The sequence below is a fragment of the Cryptomeria japonica genome, chromosome 7, assembly GCF_030272615.1.
Source record: "Cryptomeria japonica chromosome 7, Sugi_1.0, whole genome shotgun sequence".
Classification (NCBI taxonomy): Eukaryota; Viridiplantae; Streptophyta; class Pinopsida; order Cupressales; family Cupressaceae; genus Cryptomeria; species Cryptomeria japonica.
This window is the reverse complement of record NC_081411.1, coordinates 185336855-185348301: the sequence shown is the minus strand read 5'-3', so window position 1 is coordinate 185348301 and position 11447 is coordinate 185336855. Positions and strand designations below refer to the sequence as shown.

Sequence of the window (11447 nt, the reverse complement as noted above, 5' to 3'; positions counted from 1 at the left end):
TGAAGAAGTAATGGATGACAAGCAAAATTTCTTGTCTGCAAATAAAGACCACCAGATTGTATCTTTCCCTACTATTGACTATATAGAATATCATTTTGATTATGCAGATTCAGGAAAGACAACTTGTTTATGGATTAATCATGGTTTGGGTGAGTTACCCCAGCTGCTAATCTATCCCAAAGTTTTGATTGAGTTTCAAATTTGCAATTCGAAAGAATATTTTTCCGAGTTTAAAGATAAGTTTGCAAAACTTCGCACTGTAACTATTGCCATACTGTTCCTACATGTCCTAAGAAATCACGCTAGGAGTTGTATATACTTAGGTCTTTTGAGTGTTGTTTGCTTAAATTTTTAATTTTTTCTTTTCTTTTTTGTTCCTTAGTTTGGTTGTCTTTCCTTTCTCTTGCTTTCGCGTGCTTTAGTTTAGTAATAAAAGAGGATTCCCATTAGCGAAAGGGTGATGTTTCTTAACACGTACACATTCGTTTGATCTTGCCAGGTTATGTTCGGGGTATTCTTTTGGTAAATATTTGTGGAGAGCTTGTGAATTTTAGATTAATTATTTCTAAAGTATCTTAAAGTTGGGATTAGTACTTGACTAGAAAGGGAATCATCCACTGTATCTCGACACTGAGTCTTTCAGTCATTATATCTTATATGCTTAAATAATTCTCTGAGTCATTTTTGTCTCTCAAAGTGAAGTCATGGAAAGAGAAAACATAAAGAAATTCATCAAAAGTCTTACTTCAGCGCCACTATAATGCTCAACCCCATTGTAAGCTTCATTGCTTATGAGCCAAAGTGTGGAAATGTGTGAAAAAAGAAAGAATAGAGAAGAAAGAAAAAGAAGAAAATAAAAATATTTGGCTTTTGGGTGTACGGAAATCTCTATAGGTGTACCCCTCAAATCAAAACATAAATCGTCGGAAGTAGAGCAATCTCCGTGAGATTATAGAGATAACCTTGTCGGGGCTATGGACGTTCGCTAGAAGCGAGGTTCTATCCAAGGATGCTTTTGGAGTTAAGACAGAGTAACACTTAAACTACAATTTGCCATGATGGAACCAAAGAATCATAATGGTCTTTTGAGACGGGAATGAATGCATTTGCACGCACTTCTAATTGAAGGATAAAAGATCTTGATACAATTTAGGATTCCTCTTCCTTTTTATTACCCTTCTTAGCCGGCAGGTAAGTTAGTTATAATTAATTTTTTGATTCTAAGTTTGAAATGGGTTTTATCTTAGGAATGTTCAGGAACATCTATTCGGGTTGGCGCTAGATGTTGTGACCTATTTCACACATCACCCCATTGCAAATGGGGACCCTCCTTTTTTCCTACTTTCTAGGGTTTTTGTTAGTGTCTTGTGGCCTTCTGCTTCAGTTCTACTCAATTTTGTCAAGTTTTGAATGATTCGAGTCTTAAGGATTGAAAATCAGTTTTTGCAAGCCAAGTGACAACAGAGTCTAGACACCGTCAAAGTGCCTAGAAAGGCAAAAGGACAAAGAACACAATTGATTTGAACGAAATCAAACAAACTTCTATTTTTGGAAAGTTTTCTTTTTTGCTTTTTCCTTTTTTTAGGAAGTTTTGTTTTTGGCATTTTTAGCTCGATCCCCAGGATGGCTATTTTTAGAAAGTTTTCCCTACTTTTTAGGGATGTTTTCTTTTTCCTTTTTCGGAGTGGGGACCTAGGGTTTGCACTTATACCACTGACCTTCATCGATCGCAATCGAAAATTTTCAAGTTTTGACCCAAAAAGCTAAGTTCCTACATTTTAGGAGTCATGGCACTTCAAACGGGTTACCTGGGTATGGATTTCAAATACCATGTTAATCTGGCTATAATTGAAGAAGTTATTAAATTTGAAAGGTTTTCCAAATATTTCCAAGTCTGGCTAATGGTGTTTAATGTTGTGACAGGAGCTTCTCAAAGTTCACCCTCATGGAAGGAAAGTATGGTCATGGTCTTCACATAGTCCGCCCTCAAGGTGCACAAGTCATTCAAACTCCGCCCTATGGATAACGAAGAAAGTCATGAACTTTGAAAAGTCCCCCCTCCTAAGATTAAGAATCAAGTAAAGTCCGCCATATGCAAAAGGGAGACTCCAAAGTCCGTCCAAGGTGAGGTAAAAGGTGCATAAGTCTCACAAAGTTCGCCCTACTTAATAATCAACATCACCTAAGTCGCAAAAACTCAGCCCTCCAAGGTAAACCCCAAAAGTCTGCCCTCCAAAAGGTCAAGCTCTTCAAACTCCACCTAAAGTGATAAGAAAGGGGTGCCTAACTAGAAAAGTCTGCCTTGTCTAAGTTGATTGCCTTGGAGCATGAGCTAAAAGGTCTGCCCTATGGAGAAAGTCAAGAAAGTCTGCCATGAGTAGGATGCATGAAAGTCTGCCTTATCAAATTTGGAAGAAGTTTCTAAGTCTGCCCATAGAAGTCTGCCCAAGGTGAGTGGTGTTGTTAACTCCAAAGTCTGCCTAACCTGCATGGACTTCAAGATTCTCAAAGTCTGCCCATGAAGAAGGTCCAAGGAGGCAAGAAAGTTCTCCCAAGGTGATGAGCACAGGTACCTAACTCCAAAAGTCCGCCTTGTGTTTGAAGGAAGCAAAACGTCCGCTCTCCTAAGATCACAAGAAACATTACAAAGTCCTCTTAAGGAGATGGTGAGTGGTGTATGAAAATGACAAAATCTTCCCTTGGAAAATGTATTGTGTATAAGCAAGTGCATTAGTTCAATAAAGTCTGCCCTCTGTGGTGCCACAAACTCTCTAAACTCCACCCTAAAAGATGAACAAGTGTGGCGTCATGAGTTGGTTGAAGTTCACCCCATTGATGAAAGATCAAACAAACTCCAAAGGATGCCTTGAAAATGATCAGATCATGGTAAGATCAGGTTTGAAGATGAGGTGTTTTAAAGCTGAAGAGGAGTTCAAGTTCAAGATGAAATGATTAGATTTTGGTTAAGTATGAATGAATATGAAGTATGGTACCTTGTCTTGTTCTGCCAGTCTTCCAAAGTTCGCCCTATGCTGGAGTGTGGTGCCTTAGTTAGTTCCCCAACTTGAAATAAGTTCGCCCAAGTAAGATACTTGTTAAATGGAAGACAAGAAGATGATGTGAACAGAATCTATGATAAAGTTTTAACTGAGACCAAGTTTGAAGGTTTTTTCAAAGAAGAACATTGCAGATTTGGTTTGAATTATGAACTGAAAATCAATTTAGAAAGTTGCATTGGAAAGACAAGATGAAGATTTCAGTAGTGACAAGTCAACTAAAGACTGAATTAGAAACGTTCGTTGCAGATTTGAAAGACTAGGGATGAATTAGAAACAAATTTTAGAGAGATTTCTGAACTTCAATACAAATAAAATTCATTCTTTTATTTTCTCATATGAAGTTCAAATTTTGGATAGCAAAAGGAGAGAGTTTCTGAGGGATTTTGTGCAGGTTTAAGATTTTCAACAAGTTTACACGCATATTGAAGGAGATTCTTCAAGGGAAAATTCACATATTTTTTAGATTCTGAAGGTGACAGGGGTATTCAAGGAAGATTTATTGAGTTTTCAACTTGGTTTTAAAATTTTGGATGGAGTTTTCAGAGCCTTAGTCTGAGTTTCACGTATTTTCTCTGTATCCAAATCTGATTTTGACATTCACACATTTTGGGACTAAGTTGCTCATTTTCAAAGCAATCAAAGTCAAATGCCACTCCTGAACCTTCAAATCGGAGTGTTCGCAGCTTGTTGAGAGCTAAAAGTGTTGAGGAAGTGGAGAATCAGAGCACACTTTGCCATCAAACCTTCAAAGTTTACGCTGAAAATGAGGATTCTAATTTAATTTTTTGGGGTTTTGCAGGGTTTGGGTGATGGCTGAATAGGTCACATCAATTCATATTTATGAGTTATCCAGAGCTTTTTACTCTCCTCCCGCACAACATAAATTGCAGCTGAAGGCGGGAGCATCACAGAAAACACAAATGGAGTTCAGGCCAAATTCAGAATTGAAGACAAGTCCTCAAGCAAGGTTCGTCAGATTATAAAGTTTGCCAAAATTTGGCTAAGTATAGGAAGAGCTATATGACAAAGGCCTAGAGGAATTCTTCTCCGAATCTCAAGGCATCAAGAAAGAAAAGTCCTCGGAATTGATTTCAGACTTCTTGGAAGCAATCAAGACAACTTCTTGAAGGATTTCATCTCCTTAAGAGTCAAAGACAAGCTCCCAATTAGAATCAGATGGTGACAAGAAGGAACAAATTTGCATACTTAGACATTTTCTTGACACAAATTGGAGAATTCAAAGAAGACATCCAACATGCTAAGGTGGTGCCTCGTCATCTCCCGACCAATCAGATTGTTTCAAGTTGGCATGTCCAGGTTCAATGAACCTGACTTATCCAGAAGCTTCTAGGAGGGCACACTTCACAATGCAACAACCTTCTATTTTCATTGATGGTTCATATTTAGCAAGAAGCATAAGTGTCCTCAAATGTAATTTTCTCATTGGTTGAAGGGTAGTTAGTTTTGGGAAACCCTAATTAGGGTTTGTAGCTTTCAATCTGGACCCTTGATCACTGTTTGATCTCGACCATTCATTATTTTCTGGAAAACTATGTAAGGCTACCTCGTCTCATTTGGTGATTGTGAAGTTTTTGATATATTGTTGCATGAAGGTCATTTTTTCAAATAATACATTGCATGTATGCTTTCTCTTAAGGCTTTGTAATCTCTGTTATTTGAATGATTAGAATGGTTTCAATTTCCTCAACACATTAATTAGAGGTTAATTTAGACTTGCTTTCAAAGTTGTTAGAATTGAATGAAGGATTTGATAAGTAAATTAATTAATGGTGTATCTCTTCTCATACTTTTGGTGAATGGATGATTTCCATTCCACTATGCAAAGTTAGTCTGAGCTTATCCCTTGTGTATGCCAAAACTTCAATCATAAGCACAACCCGTTGAAGATTGTACCCGCTTTGTGTAGTTGTCCTTAGTTTGGCGAAGCAAAGTGTGGTTTCCCGAGAACACCTAGTTAATACCGTCTCCAAAATTCATAGGTTTAGATCAGCTTTCTTAACCCTGTCCCCTTTTTCCCTTTTTGAAAGTCTAAATCCTAAAAAATCCAAAAAAAGAGAAATCCTAAAACTGATAAATCTATCTACGTCCAAAATCTTGAAAGACATTTGTAAATGTAAGTCCCCCTTGAGATTTTCAGCATACACTACCCAAGTAGCTATCCCACTTAAGTCGCTTGTTCACACATATAGACCTTGGAATTGCCATATGATAAGCGGTGATTTTTCAGGAGAGGATAAAATACCTTTGGGTATCCTATTCTAATGTTTGGTAGATGATAAAACATACACCAACAAGACCCTTTGCACAAGGAAAGGAGTCGATAGAGAATGAGGGACGATACATTGAATAAATAATGATGAGCTCTGCCCATGATGCCTGCAACCCGGAGTGTCTAGTGGTGGAAATAGCTCTAGAAATCAAAAGGCTATGAAGAATGGTGGAGAATGGGGTAGAGGACGAAGAATATGATGATGATATGAGTTTCAAAGAGGTGTTTTCTATGGAGGACGTTGTTGTGGATGACAAATGTATTGTGAGTCCAAGGGCACATCTAGATTATGGTTCGGGCCTCTCTGTGGATAAAAAGGCAAAATTTGTTTAGATTTTATGTTGCATTAATATGTTTGGTAATAGAATTCATGGATTCGTACTAAGATAGTAGTCATGTTAGTAGATAGATAAAGGATGATAGGATAGAAGTTAGAGTATGAGGCTTCGATGAATGTTTATTTTACTGCTTTAGGACCACCATTTTTGAGGTTTAGGTGTCTCGTTTTGGTGTATATGAATAGATAGGTTTGTGTATGTGTTATTTTGTCAGAACTTGGAAATGGTAATGGTATAGATTGGTAAAATATGATAATGTATACAAACTTGTTGAGATCAATAGAATGGGTCCTACTCTTTACCAACTATTAAATTACCAAAAAAAAGCATGCAAAAATACACCTTTATATTCAATAAATTCTTTAGATATTATTATCACAAACATTAATTTTAATTATATTGAAAAATAATATTATTAGCTTATACCTAGCCACTTTTTTACAAGGTTGAAGGTTGGAATCCATGATTTATCAAAAAGACATAATGGCATAGGAAACTGTGAAACTTGAAAATCTTGAAAAACTCAACACTTAGATAAATCTAGGTTTTCAACTTAGACAAATGACTAAAGCATGAAAATGGTTCTTAGTACACCATTCAATGGCCTAATTTTAAGAAAAATGGCTAATTAAGACTTCTTAGATCAGTTAATTACTTGATCTAGAGATACAACTAAGACACATAGGAAAGAAGAGACTCAAGAAAAAAATGGCACTACATATTTGAGTCCCAGCATAAGAAAATGCCCACAAAACTAGTTGTCACTAACATTGACATGACAATAAAATTTAAGTGATTTGACTACTACTATTAGCAAGTCAACATGATTTTATAATGAAAATTAAAAGGACTTTTCAAAAGTTAAAACACTTTAAGGACCCATTTACTACTTTCATCTAGTGACATATGAGCTCCTCTTATTTTATATGTACTTATGGACTCTCATGCATAAACAAATAATACAAAATATTAATTTGCATTGAACCTATATTGAAATTCTCTTTTTTCCACCGCATAACCCTTATAGACCAAACAAGTGAAACCTAGATAAACCTACCTTGTCTATCACACAAACATGTAGATTGATATTAGTTGACATATTTTAGACCCACTTGAGTTTTTATATCATTAATGATGGACTAAAGAAAATACTCCACATGTGACAAATTATTAAGTAAAGAAATCACGTGTGGATATTTTTCTTTACTCCATCGTTAATGATAATAATTAAGTTATTTTGTTCAAGATAACCTATGGCCTATGGAGAAAAATATTCATTCAAGTTTAGCCAACACTAAGAATTTCTAGAATTTAATTTGAGATAAACATGAAAACACAAATGATCTATAAACCAAAACATAACATATAACTACATGGGAGATGGTCGGGGAGTCCGATGTAGCCTTCACCTTGGACACAGATGCCTCCGACCTAGGTAGGCCATCAATTTGTGCCTTCATTGGAGGTGTGTCCTATTTTGTTTTTGGTCTATTGGGTCTAGTTGTTTTGTTTTCTAGGTTTTGCTAGTGGTGCTTGAAGCCTACTGGGTTTTGTTTCCTTTTGGCAATAGGTTTTTTGGTCTTGGTCCCTCACCCCTTGTGAGTCCTTGGTTTTTGTCACTCACTAGTTTTGCGGTTATGTAAAGGTTTGAACCTCTCCTAGTTTAATATATTCAGAACATATAACTACATGGATGGAAACTCAAAACTTAATGATGACATAAAATTGGAGCCCATTTATTATCACTTATTCTAACCATTGAAATATGTACCATGATCTCCTAACAACAATCCAAAGACAAAAATTCAAAATAAAATAACTCTGTGAACATGCACACATAAAATTGAGTTGTTTTAGTTGGCACAATATTTTATTTTACCATAAGATAATCCTCATTATATACGAAAGTAATTTTCTTACAACAAAATAAAATTAGAGTTCAGACTACTACTTATCATAAATAAATGTGGATCAAAGGACCAATTACTTTAGATATTTGTAAAAAGTCTATATATCCTATGCCATAAACAAATAATTCATTTGTGATTTAAATTATGTTATTGAATTTGTATAAGATAATAAGATTAATATATTCATTTAGTTAAATAGTTAAAACCAATTTACACTTCATCCACATTAAAATATGGTAAATATTTATTTTATTTCGATTAGACAAACATTATTCTTTAACCATTAAACAAGATGTCGTTTAACATGACAAATATAATATGATATATAATCTAAGATTTGGTATTCAATAAAAAAAATATGATAAAGGTAAAGGGGACTTAATCTACTATTTCAAAGTCTTATAAGAAAAATCAATTGATAATTATTTGACTTTTGTTTTTCTTGAAAGTTTTTTCATTTTTGTCTTATTATTTAAGGAACTCTTATAACATTTTAAATTTTTAATGAAAAAATGTCTATATTATCATTTATTAAATAATGTGTCCCAAAAAAAATCTTAAAAATTACATCCAAAAAATTCAAATAAAACATCAACCAAAAACAAAAACTTAAAAATATGCATTCAACCAGAAAATTCTGGTGTAAATTTATCATTCCTCGACATGCAAATACTTCATGGAATAATGAGTATATATATTTAAAGGGACATAAACAAAGAAATTTGAAGATATAAATGAAGATAGAGAATTGAACTCTTACCTTTAGGTTTGCCCTGATCGTTTGCGATTGTTGAATCATCTGAGACCGAAAACGAAAATGCATAAAAATGAGAAAAGATTTGAAGTTATAAACATCCAGTGTTTGACTCTACTTAAACTCAAGGCGACTTGGACTAAAAACTAAAGAAAATCTCCTAAATTCATACCTCCATGTGAAGTCGATTCTTTTGTTTGACTTGCCTCTGATACAGATTGCCAGAGTTCTTTGTTAGAAAGCCTTGAGAGCAATTATAGATGACTGAATTCATACGCTTTTGTCTTAGGGTAAAAATTAAGCAAGTAAAAATAGTTAAAAATGGAGATGAACCTGCATGTTTTCTTTTCTTGGAGAAGACGCTGCTAACTTCATGTCGTTCTGTAAAAGAAATAATGCTAACTTGGAAGGTAATTTCACGCTGCAATCTCTCTAACTGCTTACAACATTGAGAAACAAGTTCGTCGTTCTTTTTGGAGGACATGAACCTGTAACATCCAATAGCTTACATATAAAGCATTCCAATACAAATATTCTGAACCTTGGTTTATCTAAATTGACATCTAGTTGAATTTATCCCATAAACCCTATCAAAACATTTTAATTGAAGAGAATACTTACTTGCTAAATCTTGAGGAATCGATGATAGATAAACAACAGGCAGCACTCCTGGCTGTTAAATTTCTAGCCTCGTTTACAGTGGATTTCATTTCTTCAGGTATGAGTGGTAAACGAGTAAACCTGGCCAGGGTCTTTCCCACCATATTAATTGATTTAAGTAATTCCAAGCATTTCTTGTCAACGCCTTGAGCGTTGTGAATCCTGCTAATAATTGCTGCTAGAACTAAAAAGCCTGCCCCGGCCCAGTGAGTCCTCCCCATTACTGCACATATCTCTGCCGCTGTTGATGTTACGTTGTGGAATTTGGTTGATTTTAACTGGCCACACCAAGTTGCAAACAAACAACCTTATCTAGCTATAAATTAAAAGGAGAATAAAAGTCTAGTTAAGGAAATGGGCTTGGAGTATACGGACGGACCATTTCATAAGCGTTTTTGGAGCCACGGGACAGAGAATTCATCCACTCACTGGCTTCAAACATGTTCTTGGTAATAGTTGCCAGTGCTTCTGACCTCGCACCCCACTATAGACAAATTAAGTTACTCAATACTTTTCGAAAACAAATATATAGTATTTATAATTGCCCATGTTTTAATTCAAGCTATGAATGACCAATAGTATAGTAATACTACAATTTAGTATGAATACTTTTAACGTACCAATACATAAATTATTTTCATACATTATAATTTATACATTGTTATATCTTACAGACTTATATATTGGTGTATTGTATAAGGTTAAAATTGATATTTGATGTATTTTACAGATTTATACATTGGTATATCCTACTTATACATTGGTGTATCCTATTGACTGAGTAGGCTACAATTGGTGAATGACAGGAATGAGTGGAAAATGAATGATAAATACAAATTCAACTTGACCTACAATTCTATGGGATCGAATTCATTTACTGTTTAATTAACAGAAGGCTTATTAATGAACGTGTACGGGGCAATTCGAGCAGCCGTTTCCATGCAATTCAAATGTGATCCTATGCATTTTATAAACAATATCTAAATTGTTACCTCTTTTGTTGCCACATCTAAGAAGGTTTCTATGTGCTGACCGAGTCTATCAAATATTTCGCTGTCCTCCAACTGTCTGTCTGGCTCGTCATCTGAAGAAATTTCCTCATTCTGTTTCTTGTCTTTCGACTTTGTTACTCCAGTAATGGCTTTTGAGGTGAGGCCTCCCAATAAGGCGCTGCCCCACACCAAAGGTTTCTTTGCGATGGACTCTTGAGCTTTCCTCATTTTACCATTGATAGGAATTTGGAGGAGACGCTTACGGCAATAGAGCAGTCTCAATCGTTGATATAAATTTAGTGAAGTGCCATGCGTGAAGCTTCAAGAGTACATTTAGTAAAGTAACATGGTCTCTTCATTTCGTAAAAATTCCAGAGTGCCTTCGCTTTCACGATAGCCAAAACATTCCTCTCCTCACTGTCGGGCACTTTTTCCCGATTCAGAGGAGATGTTTTCTTGACGAATAGAATGTTTTACTACGCAGCAAAGTATCTTACATCTACGAAAAAAGCTTCGGTTCGCCATGATTAAAACATGTACACGAAGCATCTATATGTCATGCTGCTTGACTTTAAAATAACATCAACATCGTCTTCAACTTGCCAAACTCTTTATTTCTATTTTCATTATTAAAATGATGCTGATAGAAATCTAAAACCATATGATCCCTCATCAAAGCATTCTTTCAGTCTCCATTACTAAATAAAGAGAACGATATATTCAATGTAACTTGTATTTTACCTGGGAAAAGTAATGTCAATAATTTGGAGGAAAAAGATATATATTAATTAATTAAGAGGAAAAAATATATATTAATTAAAAAAAAAGTTAAAGCTAAGGAAAATAAATATTCTTTTTTCATTATATTATTTAATATTTTGAACTTTATTCTTTGTGGTAAATTTATTTAAATGGTTGAATATTTCAACTTTTGTAAAAGATATAAGATAAATCCTTAAAAGCAAGTGTAACAAATATTTGATGGCAGCGACCAAAAAAATAGCTTACATGTTCAATGACATTAATGAAAGGTAGGAAAAACAGTCTCATAAAAGAACACACTCTAAAATTGTGATATAATATATTTTCAACATGTATAAAATAATATAAATAAAAGTTTTAACTTAGTTGTAACATATTTAATGCAATAATAATAAGATATTTATATTTTTGAAGTAGATCAAATGGTCTATGAACCAACAAAAGTAGTAGACCATCCTTTCTCTTTTGATTCTTCTTTGGTTAGATTTGTTTTACTACAATCTATGCCTCCTATCTTCCTATTTTCTAAGCTTCTCCAAAAGAAAATGAAAAAAAATGCTCTCTAATTCTCTCCTTCCCATTAATATATATGAATAACTATCCATTAAATAATTTAATTTGCATTCTATATCATTTTCTATATTTTTACCAATTATTTTTTGCCATCCACGATGAACCTAAA

General features: G+C 34.3%; 1 protein-coding gene across 1 annotated transcript; it reads right to left on the bottom strand.

Moving 5' to 3' along the window:
* Positions 1–8246: 8246 nt before the first annotated feature.
* Positions 8247–10298, bottom strand: LOC131056353 (uncharacterized). Its single transcript, XM_057990708.2, has 6 exons — positions 10004–10298; positions 9391–9495; positions 8973–9289; positions 8685–8839; positions 8524–8559; positions 8247–8396 (listed from the first exon to the last, which is right to left on the bottom strand). The coding sequence occupies exons 1-6, from the start codon at positions 10229–10231 to the stop codon at positions 8296–8298; spliced, it is 942 nt and encodes a 313-aa protein (XP_057846691.2). The 5' UTR covers positions 10232–10298; the 3' UTR covers positions 8247–8295.
* Positions 10299–11447: the final 1149 nt, after the last annotated feature.

Bases quoted from the DNA above. Each gene is read 5' to 3' on its own strand.
- LOC131056353 (XM_057990708.2), bottom strand. From the start codon at position 10,231: ATGAGGAAAGCTCAAGAGTCCATCGCAAAGAAACCTTTGGTGTGGGGC. The intron at 8,840-8,972 runs GTAAGTATTCTC...TGGATGTTACAG, and splicing joins GATTCCTCAAGATTTAGCAA to GTTCATGTCCTCCAAAAAGA. The intron at 8,560-8,684 runs GTTCATCTCCAT...AATCTGTATCAG, and splicing joins CAAGAAAAGAAAACATGCAG to AGGCAAGTCAAACAAAAGAA.